At 54.1% G+C, this 27110-nt stretch overlaps 1 protein-coding gene across 4 annotated transcripts in view; it reads left to right on the top strand.

Annotated features, from left to right (window-relative positions):
• Nucleotides 1–9013: 9013 nt before the first annotated feature.
• PPL (periplakin) overlaps nucleotides 9014–27110 on the top strand; it is a 75541-nt gene continuing 57444 nt past the window's right edge. For 2 of the 4 annotated variants that reach the window (XM_002755874.7, XM_035266849.3), the window contains exon 1: nucleotides 26897–27057. In XM_002755874.7, the coding sequence (XP_002755920.4) occupies nucleotides 26996–27057 (62 nt within the window). In that variant the 5' untranslated portion in view covers nucleotides 26897–26995. Of the gene's footprint in view, nucleotides 9180–12469; nucleotides 12540–26896; nucleotides 27058–27110 lie in introns of those variants that run through there. The other 2 variants (XM_078344546.1, XM_078344547.1) reach the window with 2 other exon arrangements.

Raw genomic sequence — 27110 nt, 5'->3', positions numbered from 1 at the left:
GGAGATCCTGGCCTGGCCCCGCCCACGCCCCGGCCATGGCCCCGCCCAGGTTTGCCCTGCCCCCTGACTGGTCCCGCCTCACTCTGGCCCCGCCCCAGACTTACTCCACCCTGGTTCTATCCCCGCCCCTTATTTTACATGTCCCTTGCTTGACCACGCCCGCATCCCAGCCCTTTCTGCAGATTGGTCACACCTCAGGAAGCCCCCGCCCCCTGCACTGGCCCCGCCCCTAAGGCAATCTGCTTCGGGAATAGTAAGGCCCTAGGAAAACCACCCACAATCTAGCTCTGTCCCTAAGCGGATCCTGCGTCCGGGCCGACCTGCCCCTCTTAGTACTGTTTACATTTGTAGATTAGCACAGTTTACGTCTCTCCTTGCTCAAATTTCCTCTCACCCCGCTGCACCTGGCTCCTCCACCTGTCCCCAACCCATGCCCCGCGCATGCACCTTCGCTCTGCACACCTTCAAAGCGTCGGGTCCAGGAGCTGGACAGCTGCCGGTGAGCAACACCACGAATGCAAACCTTGGTAGAGTTTATATTCCGGTGAGGAGACAGACAATAAGGCAAAACATATGATATGTGAGGTGGTGAAAAATGGTAAGGAGAGAAAAATAAGCAGGGAAGGGGCTCAAGAAGCCAGAGGAGAGAGAGGACAATTAAAAACAGGGAAGAGGCCAGGCGTGGTGGCTCATGCCTGTAATCCCAATACTTTGGCAGGCTGAAGCGGGAGGATCCCTTGAGCCCAGGAGTTGGAGACCAGCCTGGGTAACATAGCAAGACCCCATCTCTACAAAAAAAAAATAAAAATTGTTTTAAGTAGGCTGGGCGCGGTGGCTCATGCCTGTAATCCCAGCACTTCGCGAGGCCAAGGCGGACAGATCACCTGAGGTCAAGAGTTCGAGACCAGCCTGGCCAACAAGGTGAAATCTCGTCTCTACTAAAAATACAAAAAAGAAATAGCTGAGCATGGTGGTGCATGCCTGTAATCCCAGCTACCTAGGAGGCTGAGACAGGAGAATGGCTTGAACCAGGGAAGCAGAGGTGGCAGTGAGCTAAGACTATGCCACTGCACTCCAGCCTAGGCAACAAGAACGAAACTCAATCTCAAAAAAAAAAAAAAATTAGCCAGGCTAACTGTCGCGTGCCTGTGGTCCCAGCTACTCAAGATGCTGAGGCAGGAGAATCCCTTGAGCCCAGAAGTTCAAAATTGCAATGAGCTGTTACCTGGCCAGTGCCCTCCAGCCTGAGCAACAAAGCAAAACTCTCCTCTAAATAAACAAACAGACAAACAAGCACGGAGCACTGAGGCATCCCTTGGGAGAGTGACATTTGCCCATCACCCTCATTTTAGCTCACACTTAACACCTTCGAGCCCTCCCCGGACTCCCAGGGGACCAACCTTCCTCCCAGAGATCCTGCCTTGCTGCTCCTCAACTGTTTGGCCTACAAGAGCCAAGAAGGTAGCTCTAAACAGCACTGTCATCCATGTATTCACTCATTCGACATTTACTGAGCACCTACTATGTGCCAGCACTGGCTGAATTCACCCCTTCATGCAGGGAAATCAGAGGTGGCCAGGGAGATGGACAACCCCTGATATGTTTCAAATATGCCATTGCACCCAGTGAAAACCACCTCTCTTTCCTTCCTAGCCTGCATCACATTTTCATCATTGTGTCTGTTCGTTTTATCTATATGTGGGTTCTTGGAGGTCTCTGTCAGGAAACTAGGAGCTCCCTGAAGGCAGGGGCCATGGCTGCCTTATTCACCTGCCTGCATGTTGGTAAGGGTCTTACTGGGGACCTGGCAGGCAGACAGCCGGTGCCCAGTACTCTGTTGGTTGTTATCAAGGATGGAAATGGGACACAAGTTCCCATCCCTGTCACAAGGTGGCAGCAAATGATAGTCCATGGCTCCTGGAGTAAGCACGAGGGTGAGTAATTGGGGAACATAGGACCCAGGGATGACTCCTCTAACCCAGGCTAATCCAAGAAATGCCCACCTGTGCCCAGGCATCACCATGGCACAAAGTGAACGTTAACACTACAAGCTGCTGTGACCAGCACCAAAGGCGTTAAGTCCGCCTCTCCTGCTTCCCAACATTGAGGGAGGACAATGACTCTGCGTGGGAGACAGAGGTGTTACAGCCCTGTGGGTACACAGAGCTCAAAGTGGAAACTGGGGACTTGAGGGGAATGAGGACCTCACTCTCCCCTCCTCCAGCCCCAGGGAAGGGAATCAATAATATCACCACCACCCACTCCAGCTGCCTTTTTTTTTTTTTTTTTTTTTTTTAGATGGAGTCTCCCTCTGTTGTCCAGGCTGGAGTGCAGTGGTGCAATCTCGGTTCACTGCAATCTCCACCTCCTGGATTCAAGCAATTCTCCTGCCTCAGCCTCCTGACTAGCTGGGATTACAGGCGCGCACCACCACGCCCAGCTAATTCCTGTATTTTTAGTAGAGACAGGATTTCGCCATGTTGGCCAGGCTGGTCTCTAGCTTCTGACCTCAGGGGATCCACCTGCATCAGCCTCCCAAAGTGCTGGGATTACAGGCGTGAGCGACCACGACCAGGGCCAGTTCCCTATTATTAACACTGTTCTACTAATTATTCCTACCACCTACTGACACTCCATTGGCACTTAGTATACCTGGCACCATTCCAAATCTTTACAAACTCAAATGCAGTTAATCCTCAAAGCAATACCAGAGCAATTAAAATGTCTTGGAACTTGATAGAGGTGGTGATCGCACAACATTGCAAATGCACATACCACTGAATTGTACATATTAAAACGGTTACTTTTATGTCATATGGCTTTCATCTCAATTAAAAACCACATACAGTCAAAATTATTTTAATCCTCATTTTACATGCAATGAAACTAAGGCACAGAGAGACTGAGTAACTTGACCCAGGCCACACAGCCAGTAAGAGACTCAAACCCAGGACTCTGGTTCTCCAGTGACTTCTTCTCCCAGAGGTGCAGCTGACGCTCAGGGAAGATGTGATTTCAGGGAAGCCCTGAACTACAAGCTCTCCGGGCACCCTGGCCCCAGGACAAGAAGGTGCCACAAGGGTGGGCTGGTTCCCCCAGGGGTGCTAGGTGTGAAGATAGTCCCAGGGCAGGATCTTCAGCCTTTATCTGCATCCCACCTGCCCTGCCAGAATGGCCCAGCCAAAGCTGCCTTGTGAGGAGGTGGCTTTTGGGAAGCCCAGAAACCGCCACTGCCAGAGGAGATTCAGCCATTACTGATGCATTTGTCTGAGTAAAACACTGGACCCAATCCCAAGGCAGATATTCCTGGAAGGCATCGGCTGGGAGTGTCCTGAGTTGGATGGCTCAGTGTGACTAAGAATGGAGGTTAAAGAGGATGTTAGGAGTGGTAGGACCCAGGGTCCAGACCCTGATCTGGGCTCTGGAATACATAAGGGGCCCTGGGATGGCTCTGAAGAGGGAGAGGATGCAGCAGACAGGGTAAGGTCCCCAGATTAATTTTATTGTAGCAAATCGGGCTGGCGCAGTGGCTCACACCTATAATCCCAACTCTTTGGGAGGCCAAGGTGGGTGGATCACCTGAGGTCAGGAGTCTAAGACCAGCCTGGCCAACATGGCGAAACCCCATCCTCGCCTAAAAATACGAAAATTAGCCAGGCATGGCGGTGCATGCCTGTAATCCCAGCTACTCCAGGGGGCTGAGGCAGGAGAATTGCTTGAACCTGGGAGGTAGAGGTTGCAGTGAGCCGTTATGGTGCCACTGCACTCCAGCCTGGACAACAGAGTGAGACTCTGTCTCAAAAACAAAAAATGCACATAAGTTATCGTTTTAACCATTTCTTAGTGTACAGATCCATGGCTTTTGTTATATTCACAAGATGCATGTGCAGCTAACTCCACTTTCCAGTTTGAGAACATTTTAATCGCTCCAAAAGGAAACACACCCGTGATGCTGTCACTCCTTCCTCCCTTCCCGAAGGCCCTGGAAAGCATTCATCTGCTTATCCGCTTCCTAGAGGACTCTCATTCATCCCGGGCAGCCTCTACATTGTGTTGTTTCTTACCCCTTCTCGAAGCACAGCCCAGAGGCCTCCTGGAATTGGGAATCTCTAGGGCTGTCAGGATGCTTGGCAGGGCCACTGTGTAAAGGCGTACAGGTTGCAACCTGCGCAACTCCATGTAGCAGTCCTGGTCACGGGGGCAGCTTTGATTGAGCAGAGGCTGAGTTTGAGGGAGTCTGACCCAGGGGGCTGCACAGCCAGGACCCACCCACCTTGACCCCCAGCCTGGCTCCCAAGTCCATTCACTTCCACAAAGACTTCCAGACTCCACCAAGTGCTGTGTGAAGTCCAAAGGAGAGAGGGACCCACAGTGGGCGGTGGGTGGCCCAGGGGATGGGAGCGGTGTCCCTGTGGGAGGGTTCAGGTGGCCAGGCACTTGGGGTAGGTACAGGAGTCAGACTAACCTTGAGGTGCATTCTGACCCTGCCATCCCTCAGCTTTGTTGCCTCAATGTCCCCTCCTTTAAAAATGGGGTAACATGGGCCGGGCACAGTGGCTCACACCTGTAATCCCAGCACTTTGGGAGGCTGAGGCTGAGGCTGAGGCTGGGAGTTTGAGACCAGCCCGACCAACATGGCAAAACACTGTCTCTACTAAAAATACAAAAATTAGCTGGCATGGCAGCACACACCTGTAATCTCAGCTACTTGGGAGGCTGAGGCAGGAGAATTGTTTGAACCCAGGAGGTGGAGGTTGCAGTGAGCCAAGATTGTGCCACTGCACTCCAGTCCAGGTGACAGAGCAAGATGCCATCTCAGAAAAAATAAAAATTAGGGCTGGGCCCAATGGCTCATGCTTGTAATCCCGGCACTTTGGGAGGCCAAGGCAGATGGATCACAGGTCAGGAGTTCGAGACCAGCCTGTCCAAGATGGTGAAACCCTGTCTCTACTAAAAATACAAACATTAGCCAGGGGTGGTGGTGTGTGCTTGTAATCCCAGCTACTCAGAATGATGAAGCAGAGAACTGCTTGAACCCAGGAGGCAGAGGTTGCAGTGAGCCGAGATCATGCCTCTGCACTTCAGCCTGGGAGACAGAACAAGACTCCATCTCAAAAAAAATGCATAAATAAATAAGTAAATAATAAAAAGTAAAATGGGGTAACATGGGTCAGGCACCATGGCTCACACCTGTAATTCCAGCACTTTGAGAGGCTAAGGTGGGTGGATCACCTAAGGTCGGGAACTTAAGACCAGCCTGGCCAACATGATGAAACACCGTCTCTACTGAAAATACAAAAATTAGCCGGGTATGGTGGTACACACCTGTAATCCCAGCTACTCGGGAGGCTGAGGCAGGAGAATTGCTTGAACCAGGGAGGCAGATGTTGCAGTGAGCTGAGATAGTGCCACTGCACTCCAGCCTGGGTGACAGAGCAAAACTCCATCTTAAAAAAAAAAGAAGTGTGGGTGGTTAAACATGGCAAATTATTGAGCGTTAGAGAGGAATAAAGCACCCACATGTGCGAAAGCATGGATGAACCTGGAAGACACTGTCCTGAATGGGCAAGAACTGAGTGATTTCACATACAAGACACCCAGAGAAGCCCAATCCATGGGGACAGAAAGTAGAATGGTGGGGGCCAGGGGCTGGGGGAGGGGCATGGGGAGTTATCTAATGGACACAGAGTTTGGGTTTTAGAAGATGAAAAGAGCTCTGGAGATGGGTGGTGTGATGGTCACACAACAACATGAACAGCACCGAACCACACACTGAAAAATGGTTAAAATGGGCAATGTCATATGTATCTTATTGCAATGAAAAAAATCACGCAGGCTGGGCGCAGTGGCTCGTGGCTGTAATCCTAGCACTTTGAGAGGCCGAGGCAGGCAGATCACCTGAAATCAGGAGTTCGAGACCAGCCTGACCAATATGATGAAACCCCCGCCTCTAAAAATTACAAAGATTAGCTGGGCATGGTGACGTGCACCTGTAATCCCAGCTACTCTGGAGGCTGAGGCAGGAGAATCGCTTGAACCTGGGCGACAGAGGTTGCAATGAGCCGGGATCGCACCATTGCCCTCCTGCCTGGGCAACAGAGTGAGACAATCACATGAGATGGTCTGAGTGCAGTGGTGTTTACAACTAATTATGACAACCAGTTGCAGATTTCTTTGTTTTGTTTTTTCCACTCCCGCTGTTCACCTGATTACCCCTTTAAAAAAAAATCAAATTGAGGCCAGACACAGTGACTCACACCTACAATCTCAGTACTTTGGGAGGCCAAGGCAGGCAGATCATCTGAGGTCAGGAGTTTGAGACCAGCCTGGGCAACATGGTAAGACCCTGTCTCTACAGAAAACACAAAAATTAACCAGGCATGGTGGCAGGCCCCTATAATCCCTGGTACGCAGGCAGCTGAGGCATGAGAATCGCTTGAACACTGGAGGTGGACGTTGCAGTGAGCCGGCCTGGCCAACATGATGAAACCCTGTCTCTAAAAATTACAAAGATTAGCTGGGCGTGGTGACGTGCACCTGTAATCCCAGCTACTCTGGAGGCTGAGGCAGGAGAATTGCTTGAACCTGGGAGGCAGATGTTGCAGTGAGCTGAGGTCAAGCCACTGCACGGTATAGGAAGATGATAACTCTGCTTTTTGGAGATGCATAACTCATTGTGCCATTGACTCCAGCCTGAGCAACAAGGGTGAAACTCCATCTCAAAAAAAAAAAGAATCGCATTGGAAACTTTTTTTTAATGGGGTTAACAGTAGTGTTATCCTGAAGGCTGAAGGAAATTACATGAGGACAGCAATTGCACAGGGCCCCCCAGAGGACCCAGGTAAATGTTTTTTATTCTGCGAGCTCAGAAGAAGGGGCATCTCCCATGGGACTCTAGGGTGAGGGGGAGTGGGGACTTGGTGTTTGACATTTGAGGCAGTGGCCAACACAGTATAGGAAGATGATAACTCTGCTTTTTGGAGATGCATAACTCATTTAAAGTGTGCAATTCAGCTGGGTGTGGTTGTTCACCTCTGTCATCCCTGAAGTTTGGGAGGCAGAGCCAGGAGGATAGTTTGAGGCCAGGAGTTCCAGGCTGCAGTGAGCCATGATCACACTACTGCACTCCAGCCTGGGCAGCACAGCAAGACCCTTGGCCAGGCACAAGGGCTCACACCTGTAATCTCAGCACTTTGAGAGGCCAAGGAGAGAACATCAGTTGAGCTCAGGAGTTCAAGACCAGCTTGAGCAACATAGTAAGATTCCCATCTTCACAAAAACTTTTAGACAGCCAGGCACAGTGGCTCATGACTATAATCCCAGTACTTTGGGAGGCCGAGGCAGGCAGATCATGAGGTCAGGAGATCGAGACCATCCTGGCTAACATGGAGAAACCGTCTCTCCTAAAATACAAAAAATTAGCTGGGCATAGTGGCACAAGCCTGTAGTACCAGGTACTCAGGAGGCTGAGGCAGGAGACTCACTTGAACCCAGGCGGTAGAGTTTGCAGTGAACTGAGATCATGCCATTGCACTCCAGGCTGGGAAATGGAGTGAGGCTCCGTCTCAACAAAAAAAAAATTAAGGCCAGGCAAGGTGACTCACACCTGTAATCCCAGCACTTTGGTAGGCCAAGGCGGGCAATCACGTCAGGTGTTCAAGACCAGCCTGGCCAACATAGTGAAACCCCATCTCTACTAAAACAAACAAACAAACAAAAAATTATCGGGAAGTGGTAGCATGCGCCTGTAGTCCCAGCTACTCAGGAGGCTGAGGCAGGAGAATCACCAGAACCCAGGAGGCAGAGGTTGCAGTGAGCCGAGATCGCGCCATTGCACTCCAGCCTGGGCAACAGAGTTAGACTCCGTCTTAAAAAAAGAAAAAGAAAAAGAAAATTATTCAGCATTAAAGAGGAATAAAGTACCCACATGTGCTCCAACACAGATGAATCTGGAGGACATTATGCTGAGTGAAAGAAGCCAAATCACAAAAAAAAAAAAAAAAAAAAAATAGTATTCTAGGCCGACCTCGGTGGTTCACACCTGGGAACCACCAGCACTTTGGGAGGCCGAAGCAGGTGAACCACCTGAGGTCAGGAGTTCCAGACCAGCCTGGCCAACATGGTGAAACCCCATCTCTACTAAAAATACAAAAATTAGCTGGGCATGGTGGCACGTACTTGTAGTCCCTGCTACTGGGGAGGCTGAGGCAGGAGAATGGCTTGAACCCGGGAGTTGGAGGTGGCAGTGAGCTGAGATCGTGCTGCTGCACTCCAGCCTGGGTGACTGAGCAGGACGCTGTCTCAAAAAAAGGTAGCCATTGTACAAAATGGAAATGTATAACCAAGTGTTTGGAGAGATCACAATTCGTTTATCCCATGTTTCACTGACAGACGTGTGGGTTGATCACTGTCTGAATAATTGGATAAAGAGTATTTGGATAATGGGGAAAGTGAAAACACCACACAGGGAGGAGCCCAGAGGCGGGAAGGGGACACTGTATGTGAGCAGAAGACGCTGTGCGTGAGGAGTGGACGCTGGACTACGTGAGCAAGGGACGCTATGCGTGAGCACGGAACGCTGTCCTACGTGAGCAGGGGACGCTGTGCGAGTGGAGAGGACGCTGTGCGTGAGAAGGGGACTCGGTGTGTAATGAGTGGACGCTGTGCGTGAGGAGCGGGCGCTGTACGTGAGCAGGGGACTTGGTGTGTAATGAGTGGACGCTGTGCGTGAGGAGTGGACGCAGTGCGTGAGCAGGGGACGCTGTGCGTGAGGAGCGGGCACTGTGCGTGAGCAGGGGACGCTGTGCGTGAGGAGCAGGCACTGTGCGTGAGCAGGGTACGCTGTGCGTGAGGAGCGGGCGCTGTACGTGAGCAGGGGACTTGGTGTGTAATGAGTGGACGCTGTGCGTGAGGAGTGGACGCAGTGCGTGAGCAGGGGACGCTGTGCGTGAGGAGTGGACGCAGTGCGTGAGCAGGGGACGCTGTGCGTGAGGAGTGGACGCAGTGCGTGAGCAGGGGACGCTGTGCGTGAGGAGGGGACGCTGCGTGAGGAGTGGCGCTATGCGTGAGCAGGGGACTCGGTAAGGAGTGGACGCTGTGCGTGAGGAGTGGACACGGTGCGTGAGGAGCGGACGCTGTGCCTCGTGAGGAGTGGACGCTGCGCGTGAGCAGGGGACTCGGTGCGTGAGGAGCGGACGCTGCGCGTGAGGAGTGGACGCTGCGCGTGAGCGGGGGACTCGGTGCGTGAGGAGTGGACGCTGCGCGTGAGCGGGGGACTCGGTGTGTGAGGAGTGGACGCTGCGCGTGAGGAGTGGATGCTGCGCGTGAGCGGGGGACTCGGTGTGTGAGGAGTGGACGCTGCGCGTGAGGAGTGGATGCTGCGCATGAGCGGGGGACTCGGTGTGTGAGGAGCGGACGCTGCGCGTGAGCGGGGGACTCGGTGTGTGAGGAGTGGACACTGCGCGTGAGCGGGAGACTCGGTGTGTGAGGAGTGGACGCTGTGCGTGAGGAGTGGACGCTGCGCGTGAGCGGGGGACTCGGTGTGTGAGGAGTGGACACTGCGCGTGAGCGGGGGACTCGGTGTGTGAGGAGTGGACACTGCGCGTGAGCGGGAGACTCGGTGTGTGAGGAGTGGACGCTGTGCGTGAGGAGTGGACGCTGCGCGTGAGCGGGGGACTCGGTGTGTGAGGAGTGGACACTGCGCGTGAGCGGGGGACTCGGTGTGTGAGGAGTGGACGCTGCGCGTGAGCGGGGGACTCGGTGTGTGAGGAGTGGACACTGCGCGTGAGCGGGAGACTCGGTGTGTGAGGAGTGGACGCTGTGCGTGAGGAGTGGACGCTGCGCGTGAGCGGGGGACTCGGTGTGTGAGGAGTGGACGCTGTGCGTGAGGAGTGGACGCTGCGCGTGAGCGGGGGACTCGGTGTGTGAGGAGCGGACGCTGTGCGTGAGGAGTGGACGCTGCGCGTGAGCGGGGGACTCGGTGTGTGAGGAGCGGACGCTGTGCGTGAGGAGTGGACGCTGCGCGTGAGCGGGGGACTCGGTGTGTGAGGAGCGGACGCTGCGCGTGAGGAGTGGACGCTGCGCGTGAGGAGTGGACGCTGCGCGTGAGCGGGGGACTCGGTGTGTGAGGAGCGGACGCTGTGCGTGAGGAGTGGACGCTGCGCGTGAGGAGTGGACGCTGCGCGTGAGCGGGGGACTCGGTGTGTGAGGAGTGGACGCTGCGCGTGAGGAGTGGACGCTGCGCGTGAGCGGGGGACTCGGTGTGTGAGGAGTGGACGCTGTGCGTGAGGAGTGGACGCTGCGCGTGAGGAGTGGACGCTGCGCGTGAGCGGGGGACTCGGTGTGTGAGGAGCGGACGCTGTGCGTGAGGAGTGGACGCTGCGCGTGAGGAGTGGACGCTGCGCGTGAGCGGGGGACTCGGTGTGTGAGGAGTGGACGCTGCGCGTGAGGAGTGGACGCTGCGCGTGAGCGGGGGACTCGGTGTGTGAGGAGTGGACGCTGTGCGTGAGGAGTGGACGCTGCGCGTGAGGAGTGGACGCTGCGCGTGAGCGGGGGACTCGGTGTGTGAGGAGCGGACGCTGTGCGTGAGGAGTGGACGCTGCGCGTGAGGAGTGGACGCTGCGCGTGAGCGGGGGACTCGGTGTGTGAGGAGTGGACGCTGCGCGTGAGGAGTGGACGCTGCGCGTGAGCGGGGGACTCGGTGTGTGAGGAGTGGACGCTGCGCGTGAGGAGTGGACGCTGCGCGTGAGCGGGGGACTCGGTGTGTGAGGAGTGGACGCTGCGCGTGAGGAGTGGACGCTGCGCGTGAGCGGGGGACTCGGTGTGTGAGGAGCGGACGCTGTGCGTGAGGAGTGGACGCTGCGCGTGAGCGGGGGACTCGGTGTGTGAGGAGTGGACGCTGTGCGTGAGGAGTGGACGCTGTGCATGAGGAGTGGACGCTGCGCGTGAGGAGTGGACGCTGTGCATGAGGAGCGGACGCTGCGCGTGAGGAGCGGACGCTGCGCGTGAGCGGGGGACTCGGTGCGTGAGGAGCGGACGCTGTGCGTGAGGAGTGGACGCTGCGCGTGAGGAGTGGACGCTGCGCATGAGCGGGGGACTCGGTGCGTGAGGAGCGGACGCTGCGCGTGAGGAGCGGACGCTGCGCGTGAGCGGGGGACTCGGTGCGTGAGGAGCGGACGCTGTGCGTGAGGAGCGGACGCTGCGCGTGAGGAGCGGACGCTGCGCGTGAGCGGGGGACTCGGTGCGTGAGGAGCGGACGCTGTGCGTGAGGAGCGGACGCTGCGCGTGAGGAGCGGACGCTGCGCGTGAGCGGGGGACTCGGTGCGTGAGGAGCGGACGCTGTGCGTGAGGAGCGGACGCTGCGCGTGAGCGGGGGACTCGGTGTGTGAGGAGCGGACGCTGCGCGTGAGGAGTGGACGCTGTGCGTGAGGAGTGGACGCTGCGCGTGAGCGGGGCACTCGGGGCGTGAGGAGTGGACGCTGCGGGTGAGCATGGGATGTTGTATGTGAGGCAGTGAGGAATGGAGGCTGCAGTGAGGAGGGGATGCCGTGCATGAGGAGGAGACTCTGTGTGTGAGCAGAGCTTTGATTCTCATGGTGACTCTCTCTCATGGTGTCCCTAGCCAATTCCCAAATCTGGACACCTTCCCCCAATTCTCTTAGATTTGGAAGATACCCCAAGAGGTGCAGAGGCAGGGAGCACCCTATAAGGAGCTATATGCACCTGCTCCCAGGTCTCAGGTGACCCCCCAGGACACTGCCCCACCATTTGGGTAACTCTAGTTTGGGGGATATAGGGTGAAGGCAGGAGAGGATGGCAGAAGGACAGACCCACTCCCGAACCCCAACTCCCCACCTTCACCCATGACCTTCCACTGGCCTCAAGTCACCCTGATGGCAGCAAAGACAAAGTCCCCCCTAGGGTGGAGAAAGAGTCCTCCCTGAGTGTCAGTATCCCATGGCCACTGCAACAAATTGCCACACACTGAGTGACTGAAAAAATATGAGGCTAGGTGCAGTGGCACACACCTCTAATCCCAGCACTTCGGGATACCGAGTGAGTCGGGAGGATCACTTGAGCCCAGGAGTTCAAGATCAGCCTGGGCAACGTGGTAAAATCCCAGAACTGCTAAAAATGCAAAAGCTTAGCTGGGCATGATGATGCATGCCAGTATTCTCAGCTACTTGGGAGGCTGAGGTGGGAGAATGGCTTGAGCCCAGGAGGTCGAGGCTGCAGTGAGCTGTGATTGCGCCTCTGTTCTCCAGCCTGGGCAACAGAGAAAGAGACCCTGTCTCTAAAAATTAAAATTAAAAAGAAAAATTAATTTAAAAAAAAAGAAATTCCTCACCTTTCTACAATTCTAGAGGTCAGAAATCTGCACTCAGTCTCACTGAACTAAAGTCAAGGTGTGGGCAGGGCTGGCTCTTTCTGGAGGCCCTGAAGGGAGACCCTGTTTCCTGTGGTTTTTCAGCTTCTAGAGGCCGCCTGCAGTGGAAGAGGCACAGGAGCCGTGGAGCCTTGCAGAGCCCTCCCAAGTTGAGGTAGGCAGGCCTTTGCAGCCCTGCATCCCCCAATGATGGGCGTGGGAAGGGACACAGACCAGGTGGTAACCTCAGGGAGGGCTCTGCTGTGAGCCATCAAGCAGCCAACGCTCCTGGTCACTGGGCCATGTGTGCCTCGTCCCAAAGGGGAATTGGGGCACACGCAGCCGAAGCAGCCTGTGCATCCCTAAACACTGGGCTGATGAGAAATGGAAACTTAGCCTGTCCTAGGGCTCCCTCCCCATGTTCCCCAGGGGCCTCAAGAGGACCCACAGAGCCATGCTTGAAGATACTGCAGGGAGAGGGGTCCCAGTGCCCCACTGCTCACCCAGGTCTCCTACTTGACCAGGGCTGCAAGCCCCTGAGTAGGGGGCAGCAGGGAGTCTGCTGTTTCTCATAAACTCTGGGGTAGGGGGCGCTGGGCTGTGTCCAGGTCCAGCCTCCCCCGGTGCACACGGCCCCATTCAGAGCTACAACACAACACTGCTAAGTGCTGGCCAAGGCCAGGCTGTGCACCGGGCACTGCAAATACTGCAGTGAACAAAAACAAATCAACACAAAATCCTGCTTTGGTGGAGCCCCTGTTCTGAAGGAGAGCACATGTGTGACCCGTGAGTGACTTTTTTTTTTTTTTGAGACAGTCTCACTCTGTCACCCAGGCTGGAGTGCAGTGGCACGATTTCGGCTCACTGCAACCTCCACCTCATGGGTTCAAGCAATTCCCCTACCTCAGCCTCCCAAGTAGCTGGGATTACAGGCGCGCACCATCATGCCCAGCTAATTTTTTATATCCATGAGTGACTTTTGTTGTGGGTTAGGTTGCACTGAAGGCCTTGATTGGCGGGAGAGAGGATGGGAAGTGCAGGGAGGATTACAATCTAAATAGGAACCAGATGGGCTCTGCTGAGGTGATATGGAAGAAGAGCAGGTGGGCCACGTGGAGACTGAGGCCCAGTGGGCGGGAAGGGAGAGAGGATGGGAAGTGCAGGGAGGATTACAATCTAAATAGGAACTAGGTGGGCTCTGCTGAGGTGATAAGGAAGAAGAGCAGGTGGGCCACGTGGAGACTGGGGCCCAGTGGGTAGCTGGTGCAAAGGCCCTGAGGCAGGAGCATGCTTGGCATGTTTGAGGAACAGGGAGGCTGTCAGTATGTGATGCAGAGTGAGTGGGAGGGAGGTGGCAGGGAGGAGAGCAGACTTCAAAGAGAACCTGAGGGAGGGGTCTCATGGGTTGTCTGGCTCTGATGTGCAGGGACTCAGAGTTCCTGAAATGCATGGGACAAGGGACTCTGCTGGCTTCACTTTAGCCCTCTGGTCCCTGTGTTGGGAATAGATTGTAGTGGACCACGTGGGGGAGGGGGCAGGGTACACAGAGCACGGAGGAGAAGCCAGAGGAGGAGGGAGGAACTGGGAGGGGAAGGGAGGAACCTGAAGGAGGAGGGAGGCTGCCAAAGTGACCTCAGGAATCTGGAGGTGAGAGGGGTGAGATCCCAGATCTCTTGCCCAGGTAGATGCTGCAGGAATGGAAAGGCAGCACCCAGGTGAACCAGGAAGGGGAAACTGTTCCCAGAGAGCCCATCTGTGGAGTGGATACAGACATCTACTGGTGGTGGAGTCTAGGGACAACCACCTCTTGTCACTAGAGCTCGACACTCCCACCTGAAGGTCAGCTTCGGCCTTCAGGACTTCTCAGTGTGTGATTCTGCCCACCAAGCAGCGGTCAGACCAAGAGACTGTCCGATGGGGAGGGGCCACAGGCACCAATGCCCAAAGTTCAGCCCCATTAACAGAGTGATCCCAGGAACCCCCAGCTCAGTGCCTGAGGCCCCAGCTGCTCACCCAGCCCTCCAGGCTGCCCCTGCCTGGAAGAGGACCAGGGACCTTCCGGGCTGTCCTCTTCTCCATGCTGGGCCCAGGTGGACCCTGTGACAGCCACCAGATGCGTGCCAGCTACTTATGTTTGCATTAATTAAATTCTGTAAATATGAATACATTCTATATTTACATAAGTAACAGTATACATAAACAAGGAAAGTAACAATTCAGGCTGGGCATGGTGGCAGGCGACTGTCATCCCAGCACTTTGGGAGGCTTAGTCCAGAGGATGGCTTGAGCTTGGGAGTTCAAGATCAGCCTGGGCAACATAGTGAAAACCCCCCTGATCTCTACAAAAAATAAATTAATAAATTAAAAGAAAAAAAAATTGTTTTTTAAAGATGGGTTTCACCACGATGGCCATGAACTGGTCTTGAACTCCTGACCTCAGGTGATCCACCCACCTCAGCCTCCCAAAGTGCTAGGATTACAGCCACCGCGCCCGACAATAAATTTTTTTTTGAGACAGAGTCTCACTTTGTCACCCAGGCTGGAGTGCAGTGGCACAGTCTTGCTCACTGCATCCTCCACCTCCAGGGTTCAAGCAATTCTCCTGCCTCAGCCTACCACAAGTAGCTGGGATTACAGGCATGAGCCAGTTCACCCGGCCAAAATGAATTTTTAAACATGAACAATTCAGTTCCTCAGTTGCACTAGTAACATTTCACGTGTTCAATAGCCACACGTGGCTTGTCACCACCATGTATACAGAATATTTTCATCATTACAGGCAGTTTTGTTGGACAAGGGTACACTGAAATCTCCCCACCCGCAACCAGGGTTGGCCCTTTGGCTGGAGGGTGGGGACAGGATGGTCTGGGTAGGCGTAGGGGTAGGACAGGGACTTCAGGGCTGGGAGGAGGGTTATTTGCCCAGAGCGGAGTCCTGGGCCTGTGTGGGGAGGGCCTGTGTGGGGATTAAGCCTGAGTTTGTGATTAGAGAATGGCCTGGGAGGCAGCTGATGGGGGCTTGGCTGTCTGATCTCAGCAGGAATGTTTGAGCTCAGCAGAGAGCTTGAACTATGGGCAGAGGCAGAGCCAGACAGGCAGGCAGGACAGGGCAGCTCCGTTCTAAAGTGTAAATGGCAAAACGCGACACCTAATGGCAGGCAGCTTCCTTTTTTCACTTGCTACACCCTTAGCTTCCCTGTGAGGACCATAGGCCTCCCTGAATTCCTCCCAGACTAGGGCAGCTATGTAGTTTACCACCACTTCCCCATTGATGGGCACTTAGGTTATTTCATTTGTAAAAAATATGGTTATCTGTTTGCTTTTCTGTCCCTCTTCCCTTTCAAGATAGGGGGACCCCCAGAATGTGGGGGCTATGTTGTGTTTACTACTATATCCCCAGAGCTGGGTACATAATAGATGTTCAATAAATGGATGAGTGATTTGTTGGAGGTATTGTTGGGGCAAGAAGTCGAGATCCTCTGCTAGAGTCGGGGAGGAGCCTGTCTCCTGGGAAACGCCAGTGATGCAGAGAACATGAAGGCATCTGGCGCCCTTCAAACCAGGGCCTCCCCTTCCTCACTGGGTCCTCAACCCCACTCAGACTGGAGTCTGGGCACTTTCTTCATAGTGTCCCTGGGCCCCTACTTGACGGTGGCTCTGTGCCTACTGCAGACTGTCTGCACACAGGAGAGGCGCCATGATCCACTCAAGGGGGCCTCAAACTTAACACTGTTTGGCCATTCCCACTTCTGTCCCCCTCAGCAAGTTCCTGGGGCAGGAACCAGTCTGTTAAACTTGATCTTGTATCCTGAGTGCCTAGAACAGGACTTGACATGTAGTAGGTGCTCAGTAAATATTTGACAAGTGAATGGATTGAGGGAGGGAAAGATGGATGGATGGATGATGAACAAACCAATGAACCCCTTTTCTTCTATCATAGTTTTAACTCGGGACCTACTAACCCTTCCCTGGTCCTCCTCTAGGGGGACCTTCCCTGGGATAACAACAGTACACTGGTCCTCCCACTCATTCATTTATTCATTCAACAATGATGCTGAACACTTCAGTCTGTCACCCAGGCTGGAGTGCAGCGGCATGATCTCAGCTCATTGCAACCTCTGCCTCCTGGGTTCAAGTGATTGTCCTGCTTCAGCCTCCCAAGTAGTTGGGATTACAGGCACCTGCCACCATGCCTGGCTAATTTTTGTATTTTTAGTAAAGACGGGGCTTCACAATGTTGGCCAAGCTGGTCTTGAACTGTTGACCTCAGGTGATCTGCCCACTTCAGCCTCCCAAAGTACTGGGATCACAGGCATGAGACACCATGCCTAGGCTAAAATTTTTTTAAATGTGCCCTTTCTTGCATATTCATCATGTCTCAATCAAGCTGGAACAAAAAGTGCCAGTCTCCAAACCTGGTACTTAGCATGTGGCCTGGTTCATAGTAAATGCCCAACAGAAGTTATTTGCCATGATTCCATATCTTCCTTTACTGAGACTTCTGACCCCACAGAGCAGGTGTCAGAGTGTCCCCATTTGCAGATGGGAAAACTGAGGTTGAAAGAGATGAAGACATTTGCCCAGGGTCACACAGCAAGGAAACAGAGCATTTGAGATTTGACACCTTGGCTTACTGGCTCTTCCCCATGTTACAGAGAGGTTAAGCCACCAACCCATGGTCACAAAACCTGGCGCATGGCAGAGCCAGGGTTCAAACCCAGGTTGGCTTCAAGCTAAAACCTAATTTGGCTTTGTATTCTGCCCCTTGTGGTTTGGTCTGTCCATCACTCAGGCATCCTGGTTGGGGAGGAAATGGGGCCTGACCTCCTGACCTGGGCTGTCCCGTCACACCTGACACTATCCCCAAAAATGCAGCCCCACCAGTCTGGGCAGCGTGAGGTGAGGTGGGGCAGGGAGGATGCAGGCTTGGGCGTTGGACAGAGGACGTGAGTTTTGGGGCTGGGTTGGGCAGCCTGTCCTGTGGGGATCCTGTGCTGGCAGAGCCTTTCTTTCCAGCCCTGCCCAGCCCCTCTCTCTGCCCTGACAGTATGACTTCCTTACTTAATGCCCCCCGATGAAAGGCCTAGGGCCAGGCTTGACAAGTGGAAGATGTATAGCAGGTTGTGTCACATAGTGGCCCAGGGGCTGGGCATGGTGGCTCACGCCTATAATCCCAGCACTTTGAGTGGCAGAGGTGGGAGGATCGCTTAAGCCCAGGAGTATGAGACCAGCCTGGGCAACATAGCTAGAGCCTAACTCTACAAAAAAGTTATTTTATTTTATTTTATTTTTTGAGATGGAGTCTTGCTCTGTCGCCTAGGCTAGAGTGCAGTAGCATGATCTCGGCTCACTGCAGCCTCCGCCTCCCCGGTTCCAGCGATTCTCCTGCCTTAGCCTCCTGAGTAGCTGAGATTTCAGGTGCCTGCCAACACACCTGGCTAATTTTTATATTTTCAGTAGAGACAGCATTTCCCCATGTTGGCCAGGATGGTCTTGAACTCCTGACCTCAGGTGATCCGCCACCTCAGCCTCCCAAAGTCTTGGGATTACAGGCATGAGCCACCTCACCTGGCCCAAAAAAGTTTTTAATTAGCCAGGTGTGGTGGCGACCCTGTGGTCCTAGCAACTCAGGAGGCTGAGATGGGAGGATTGCTCGAGCCCAGGAGTTTGAGGCTACAGTGAGCTGTGATCATGCTCCTGCACTTCAGCCTTGATGACAGAGTAAGACCCTGTCTTAAAGAGAAAAAGAAGAAGGAATGTGGCCAGGTACAAGATGAGATGTCTGAAACCCCAAAGATCTGGATCTGCAAGATGGGCTGATGGGCTGGTCATCATCATGGCAGACCCCAGCCTTGGGTGAGGCAGAGCCCAAAAACCGTTTGCTGAGTCCAGGGCTAACCCCTCAATGGCTGGGGAGGGAAAAAAGCAGGGTTGCCGGGGGCTCAGAGCAATCACTATTCAACTACTGGTTGGGAGCTGGTTCAGTATTTTGATAACACACAGGGTGCACAGGTGCACATCTGCATCCAGGAGAGAGCCAAGAGTGCGGCTGTCAGAACAGCAGCTCCCTGGGCCAGCAGGAGGGCAGGGCTGCCTGGCAGGCAGGGGGAAGTGGCATTCTGCCAGGGGGCCAGGGCGGGTAGGGGCCTGAGGCACATTCTCAGGGGATGACTCAGGGGCAGGGAGATCGTGACTCACCGTGGACCCTGTCCTGCTCCAGCAGCCAGGGCCTGGCCTCCCCTCTAGCCCCAGTGGGGACTGTGGGGAGCTCACAGGGCCCCCAGCCCGGAGCTGAGCGTGAGTCAGCCCATATGGGCTGGAGGGCCAGCACAATTTTCCACCCCTTGAATTGTCCCGCAAGAAAAGTAAACACATGTTACAAAACAGGGATGAGGCTGGGCCAGCCCCTCCTGTTGCCTTGAAGCAGGGGCAGGAACAGGGTCTTCATGCCAGGTGCTGTGTACACGTCCCTGCCCACCAGCTCTTCCCTATTTTACAGACAGGGAAACTGGTATCTAGAGAGGTGAAGAGAGCCCCCTTGCCCAAGGTCACACAGCTGAGTTGTGAGGTGAAGCCAAGTTTGTTTCAAACCCAGGTCGGCTTCAGGGTGAAGCCTGTGTCTCCTGGCTGTGGGCAGACCAGAGCCTGAGCTGCTGCTGCATCTGTCTCTGTTCACAGCTGTGTTTCTCGGAGCAGCCCCAAACCTCCCTGCCTCAGCATCCCAGGGAGTAGGTGTTTGTTAAAATGCAGATTCCTTGCCAGGTGTGGTAGCTCATACCTTTAATACCAGCACTTTGGGAGGCCAAGGTTGGTGAATCATTTGCAGTCAGGAGTTTTCGACCAGCCTGGCCAACATGGTAAAACCCCATCTCAACTAAAAATACAAAAATTAACCAGTGATGACAGTGGGTGCCTGAAATGCCAGCTACTCAGCAGGTTGAGGCAGAAGAATCACCTGAGCCTGGGAGATAGAGGTTGTGATGAGCCGAGATAACACCACTGCACTCCAGCCTGGGTGACAGAGTGAGACCCTGTCTCAAGAAGAAAAAAATGCAGATTCCTTGGTGGCTCATGCCTGTAATACCAGAGGCAAGAGGATGGCTTGATCCCAGGCATTCAAACCCAGTATAGGTAACACAGTGAGACTTCATCTCTATAATTAATAAATAAATGCAGATTTCTAGGTCCTGCCAAGACTCACCCAACTCTAATCTCCGGGAGGGACCCTGGAATGTGCATTTTGAAATGTACCCCAAGTGGGGGTGAGGCCATACGGCTGCGGATGGGAGAATGGCTGTCCCGGAGAGGAGGGACTTAGGCCTCCACCCTGGGAGAAGGCTTCAAATCTATCCCACGTCACTCTGTGTTGGGCTGGGGGAATGTGGCCCTTCTTGTTTCAAACTGATTCACAGGCAAATACCCCAAACACCTCTCCAGCTGCTGGGGCAAGCAACAGTGATGACAAACAAGGAGGGCGGGCAAGGGGGACCCTTCCAAAGTTGGTGGCCTCCCATGAGCTGGCTGCCCAGTCTGGCTCCAAAAGGAGCACAGGTTTCAGGATTGCCGAGGGCAGCCTGGCTACCAGGGAACCAATGGCCCTGAAGGTGCAAGCAAACCCGAGGAAAGCAAGCACCCTCCCCCACCCCGGCAGGCTGGCCCTCCACCCACAGCAGCAGAGAGGATGAGTCACTTGGCAGGAGAGGGCTTCGCGGATCCAAACAAATCCCATCTGCACAGAGGAGGATGCATGGGGTGAGAACGGATCTCCCACCCCGTCCGGCCTGCCCACAAACGTGTGGCGTGCACACGTGTATACGCACGTGCGCGCACACACACACAGCCACACCAGCTCCTAGCCCAGCTCCTAAAGAATGGAGAGAGGAAGGATGGTGAAGCACCACTCAAATTCCTCCCTAAATCGGCTAATTCTCCCCGCCACTCCTGGGCCAGGCTCAGTTGAGTCAGCGGGAGACCAGCCCAGCTGCCCCAAGCTCAAGCCTAGGAATTAGAACTTTAAAGAGTGGAGGCAGGCAGGAGTCTGAGAGCTCAGGCCGGGAGCAGGCTGACCCAGGTGCCAGCCCACCTGGGCACTGTGCTTCTCAGGGCCTGTTCCCTTCTCTGAAAAGTAAGAGAGGCCGGGCACCATGGCTCATGCCTGTAATCCCAGCACTTTGGAAGGCCAAGGTGGGAGGATCACTTGAGACCAGGAGTTCTCAACCAGCCTGGGCAACAGCAAGACCTCATCTTTACAGAAATTTTAAAAATTAACCAGGCTTGGCCAAGCGAAGTGGCTTATGCCTGTAATCCCAGCAGCACGTTGGGAGTCCAAGGTAGGCAGATCACTAGGTCAGGAGATCGAGACCATCCTGGCCAACATGGTGAAACCCAGTTTCTACTAAAACACACACACACAAAATTAGCAGGTCGTGGTGGTGCATACCTGTAGTCCCAGCTACTGGGGATGCTCAGGCAGGGGAATCACTTGAACCCAGGAGGTGGAGGTTGCAGTGAGCTGAGATCGTGCCACTGCAGTCCAGCCTGGCAACAGAGCAAGACTCCATCTCAACAACAACAACAAAATTAGCGAAGCTTTGTGGTATGCACCTGTAGTCCCAGCTACTCAAGAGGTTGTGGTGGGAGGATTTCTTGAGTCCAGGAGTTCGAGGCTGCAGTGAACTATGATTGCAGTGAACTATGTACTGCAGCCTGGGTGACAGAACAAGACCCTGTGTCTTAATTAAAGAAAGTAAGACAAGGAAGTGGCTACTCCCAGGCAGGGAGCACTGCCGTGCTTCACCCAGTGGGGGTGGCTGGGCATGTGCCATGCCGCCTGGCACGGAGTCGGCCCTCAATAAACAAGAGGTGACATTACTATTATCAGTGTCGTTACTGTTATTCAGCAGCTGAGCTACATGCCTGCTGACCCAGAGGCCCCTGGTCCTGTTCCCTCCCCCAAACTTGACTATCACCTTCCTAGGAGTTGTAGGGAAAGGAGATTTAGCAGATTGGAGAAGCCTAGAGTTTTGACAGTGTTTGGAGCTCCTGTAATCACTTGCACCCTCATCCCACGAACACACAGTCTCTAGCTACAGGTAGAATCCCCTCCCCTTCATCAGGGCCTCCCTAACTGCCAGAGGACATACTGAGTACTTAACACACAAGCTTTCATCCTGTGAAGTTGATGCTCAGCTCGTGCCCACTTCCCAGATGAGGAAAACTGAGGCTCAGAGAGGCAAAATGATTTGCCCATGTTCACACAGCTGAAAAGGACTGAGTGGGATTCAGGCTCGGGTCTGGGCCTGGCACAGTGGCTCACGCCTGTAATCCCAACACTTTGGGAGGCTGAGGTGGGCAGATCGCTTAAGGTCAGGATTAGAGACCAGCCTGGTCAATATGGCAAAACCTCGTCTCTACAAAGATACAAAAATTAGCCAGCTGTGGTTGTGCACACCTGTGGTCCCAACTATTCAGAAGGCTGAGGCAGAAGAATCGCTTAAATCCAGGAGGCAGAGGCTGCAGTTAGCCAAATTCATGTCACTGCATTCCAGCCTGGGTGACAGAGCGAGACTCTGTCAAAAAAAAAAAAAAAAAAAAAAAAAAAAAAACAGAAAAAAGAAAGGGCCAGGTCCAGTGGCTTGCTCCTGTAATCCCAACACTTTGGGAGGCCAAGGCGGGTGGATCACTTGAGGTCAGAAGTTCAATATCAGCCTGGGCCAACATGGTGAAACCTCATCTCTACTAAAAATACAAAATTAGCCATGCGTGGTGGCACACACCTGTAATCCCAGCTTCTGGGGAGCCTGAGGCAGGAGAATCGCCGGGAGGTGGAGGTTGCAGTGAGCTGAGATTGCACCATTGCACTCCAGCCTGAGCAACAAGAGCGAAACTCAGCCTCAAAAAAAAAAGAAGAAAGACCCAAAACCTAAAATGCAATTAAAAAAAAAAAGAAGAAAGAAAAGAAAAATCAAACTTCTTTTTTATCCTTTTTGGGGAGATTCAGCTAACAGTTTCTCATGTATCCTTCCAGAAGTTTTCTGTGCATAGACAAGCATATTACACACCGAATACTCTCTCTCTTTCCCTCTCTCTTTTGCACTTTGCATCTGGCACTCAACTCTGTGTGTGGTCTACATAGGGCCTCCACATCTGCCCCTTTTCCAGCTGCAGGTCTTCCCAGTGTAGGCTGCTCTGGATACCTGACCAACACCCTCCCCATGGGCAGCAGTTTCTCCCCAGAGCTCCTCCATAAGGAACAATGTTGTTAAAAGCATCCCAGAATGCACACTGAGCACAATGTCAGCAACACTGTTGCAGTGACCATCCTCAAGGCATGCTGAGCCAGAGTAAGAGCTCACCTGTGGGGAAAGTCACAGGGAGGCTGTCCAGGCAGAGGCAGAGTGGGGGCGACAGCAACTGCTAAGTTCCCTGGGAACCCCTCTTGGGTGGTGGGGATGCGGTCTGTGTGGTGAGCCAGCTCCGTTTGAGTTCAGGCTTCTGCAGGTCCCAGGTGACTCCCCACACACCTGTGTTCTGAAACCCCAGCTCCTCTCTAACACCTGCTCCCAATATCAGCTGGCTGGAGGGAGCATCCCTTTGGGGACCTAGAACTAGGCAAGGAAATCACTTTTGGACCAGGAAGGGCATTGTGACACCCTTACCTTCCAATGAGGAATGCCCACGTGGGGACAGCACCGGAGACAGAGCCAGGCAGAGCCGAGTTGGGGGAGGATCAGGTTTGGTGGGGAGCTCTGTTCAGGCCTGCCTGCCTGAGCAGCTGGGGGGCTGCACACACAGGTCTCAGACCACCTGGTGAGCTTGTCCAGGGTTCATATTCCTGGGTCCTCCCTCCTCAAACCCACCAGTCAGGATGTCAAGGGTGCCAGGGACACAGAATATGCCTTTTACAAACCCCTAGAGATCCTAAGGTGCAACAACCTCAGAACCACCGTCTCTCCCAGGATCTTTCTCCTTCATGGGTCCCAGACCCATTCAAAAAGTTCACAGTTTGGCCGGGTGTGGTAACTGACGCCTGCAATCCCAGAAGTTCGGGAGCCTGCAGGAGTTCAAGACCAGCCTGGGCAACAGAGTGAGAGCCCATCTCTACAGACAGTTTTCAAAATTAGCCAGGCATGGTGATGCATTCCCGTGGTCCCAGCTACTTGAGAGGGAGGCAGAGAAGAGAGGATGACTTCAGTCTGGGAGATCAAGGCTGTAGTGAGCTTTGATTGCACAACTGCACTCCAGCCAGGGTAACACAGCAATACCCTGTCTCAAAGAAAAAAGACAGTTAATGTTTTTAATATGTGTCCACTGCCCCAGGACCTGAAAGCTCCCAAAGAGAAAGGCCCTTTTGTGTTTCTTCTTCTTTTCCCTTTTCTCGTCTGTGTACAACAAGCAGAGCCAGGCACACTGAGGCTGGGAGGGTGATGGGAGACATTTGCTAAATGAGTGAATGACTGACTGCACTGAGCAGTACCTCCTCCCCCAGGAACATGCACATATTTTGAAAGCAACTTTAGGGCTGGGTGCAGTGGCTCACGCCTGAAGTCCCAGCACTTTGGGAGGACAAGATGGGAAGATTGCTTGAGCCCAGGAGTTCAAAACCAGCTCGGGCAACACAGTGAGACCCCATCTCTACAAAAAATATATACAGGCCGGGCACGGTGGCTCACGCCTGTAACCCCAGCACTTTGAGAAGTCAAGGCGGGTAACTCACCTGAAGACGGGAGTTCAAGACCAGCCTGACCGACATGGAGAAACCCTGTCTCTAGCCAGGCATGGTGGCACATACCTGTAATCCCAGCTACTCGGGAGGCTGAGGCAGGAGAATTACTTGAACCCGGGAGACAGAGGTTTCAGTGAGCCAAGATCACGCCATTGCACTCAAGCCTGGATAACAAGAGCGAAACTCTGTCTCAAAAAAAAAGGAAGAAAGACCAGAAACAAAAAACATGTAAATATAAACGTTTTAAAAATTAGCCAGGTGTGGTGGTGGACACCTGTGAATCCAGCTACTCAGGAAGCTGGGGTGGGAGGATTGCTTGAGCCCTGAAAGTCAAGGCTGCAGTGAGCTATGATTGTGCCACTATACTCCAGCCTGGGCAACTGAGTCTCAAAGAAGAAAGAAAGCAAGAAAAGAAAGAGGGAGGAAGGAAGGGAGGGAGGGAGGAAGAAAAAGGGACAACTTTAGGAGGAGTCACATCCCTAAAAGTTTATGCCTAATGTTCCTTTATTGGAACGCTATGCCTGTGGGAGTTATTTATCTCCTGCTGCTCAAGGTCATTGGCAAGGTCCGATTGTTCAATTCAAAAAATTGCAACCTCGGGCATAAATGGGTTAAACCCACCCATAGAAGCCCCATTAAGAATAAAGTTGACTGGGTGTGGTGACTCACACCTGTAATCTCAGCACTTTGGCAGGCTGAGACGGGCGGATCACCTGAGGTCGGGAGTTCAAGACCAGCCTAACCAACATGGAGGAATCCCATCTCTACTAAAAATACAAAATTAGCTGGGGTGGTAGTGCATGCCTGAATCCCACCTACTTGGGAGGCTGAGCCAGAAGAATTGCTTGAACGCAGGAGGTGGAGGTTGCAGTGAGCCAAGATGGTGCCATTATACTCCAGCCTGGGAAACAAGAGCGAAACTTCGTCTCAAAAAAAAAAAGAATAAGGTTGGGTGGGCATGGTGGCTCATGCCTGTAATCCCAGCACCTTGGGAGGTGGGCAGATCACTTGAGCCCAGGAGTTCAAGACCAGCCTGGGCAATATGGTGAATTAAAACCCCATCTCTACAAAAAATTGTAAACATTCACTAGGTGTGCTGGTGGGTGCCTGTAGTCCCAGCTCCTCAGGAGGCTGTGGCAGGAGGATCGCTTGAGCCCAGGAGGTTGAGGCTGCAGCGAGCCCACGTAGGCAACACGGTGAGATCCTGTCTTAACAATAATGATGATAATGTTTTCCTAGAGTTTCCTGTAATACTTGGAAACCACAGTCCTTCCGTGGCAGGGACAAGAGAGACCTGGAGAACACTTGATGTCTTAGACACTCTGGGGCTGTGGGCAGGAAAAGCCCTTGGAAATGAATTCCCCATCAACCTCCTTATTTTTATTTTATTTTATTTTATTTATTTTGGGAGTCTTACTCTTGCCCGGGCCAGAGTGCAGTGGCATGATCTCGGTTCACTGCAACCAGGTTCAAGTGATTCTCCTGCCTTAGCCTCCTGAGTAGCTGGGATTACAGGCGAAGGCCACCCCAGCTAATTTTTGTATTTTTAGTAGAGACACGGTTTCGATATGGCTGGTTTCAAACTCCTGACCTCAAATGATCCACCTGCCTTGGCCTCCCGAAGTTCTGGGATTACAGGAGTGAACCACGGTGCCCAGCCCAGCCAAGCCACCTTATTTTTAAATACAAAACAAGTGGGGAAGAGACTAGTCTGAAGACTCAGACAGATGAACTTGAACCCAGGACTCCAGACGCCCAGTTGGAGGCCCCTCCCCACAAACCTTATCACTCCCTATCTGAGCCCTAATAGCCTTTTGGCCATAACATAGTCTCTCAATCGCTCCCTTCTGGTGTCTCCCCTGGGCTCCTGCTTCCTGCTGGGCTCAGACCCTTACCACCCTCCACATTGGCGCTGAACCCTCCCTGCTGTGAGGCCCCATCCGGGCTCCAGGTCAGATTTCCGTCTAAAGGCAGCCTTCTCCACTGGCACACAGTCTGAGCCAGGACATGCTGGCAGATTTGTGCAACGTCCTTGTTCTGAGCAGGAATCGAGTAGCTTTTATGACCAGCTATGAAGCTCTTCTCTCGTGCCAGAGCCTAGAGTTATTGAGGTTTCAAAGGAGTTTTTGTCCACCCGAGATGGCAGGCTGAGAGCAGATTCGGGCCAGGGCACTTCGCTCAGCACCTTGCGTACATTACCTGCAGGGGACAGCCCCACAGGCCCTTCGGATGGAGTGGCGGTTATCATCGTCTGACAAAGAAGTAAACGGTAGCTGAAAGCAGCAAAACACTTTGTCCAGAAGTGCCAGCCGATGTGGGGGTGGCAGGATTTGAACTCAGGCCGCCGCCCTCCGCAGCCCAGCCCCCTTCCCTCAATTGCCACCATCTGAGTGCAATTCACTAGTTACTAGGGCACAGGGACCCGTGCGGATCTCTGCTGCACCTGTCTTGCGGGGCCCAGCTGGGTGTCCGCCAAAGCTCCAGAAGCGCTGAGCTCCCGGCAGCGCAGAACCAGGTGAAGGCCTCCGCCAGAGGCGCGCGGCGCCGGGGAGGGTGGGGCTGCGAGGGCTCGCCCCGGCGGCCTTTGCGCCCCCGCGCCTTCCCGGCCCCGGAGTCCCCGGGCTGGGGGTGGGCGGTGTCCGGCCAAGTCCCGGTGTCCCCACCCGCGCGCCCAAGCCCCGCCCGCGCGGTTGCCCCTCCTCGGGAAGGTAAGCGCCACCTTCTCCGGGAGCGGCCAGCAGAGCTAGTGGCCGGCTGGCGCCCCGCCCCCCGCGAGTAGGGACCTGGTGCCGCTGTCGCGCTGCACTCGGGGCTCCCCGCGCCGCGGCTCGCTCACCTGCGCTCCCGCCCGCCCCTCGGTGCGCGCAAGGCCCACCAGCCGCCGCCGCCCGCACCCCGAGCGCCAACATGAACTCGCTCTTCAGGAAGAGAAACAAAGGCAAATACAGCCCCACCGTGCAGACCCGCAGGTGAGGAGGCGTCCGCAGCTCGGCTCTGGGACACTCTTGGGCCTGTGGGCGCA

This window comes from Callithrix jacchus, chromosome 12 (assembly GCF_049354715.1).
Source record: "Callithrix jacchus isolate 240 chromosome 12, calJac240_pri, whole genome shotgun sequence".
NCBI lineage: Eukaryota > Metazoa > Chordata > Mammalia > Primates > Cebidae > Callithrix > Callithrix jacchus.
Note: the sequence above shows the minus strand (reverse complement) of the source record. Positions and strands in the feature narration are given on the sequence as shown.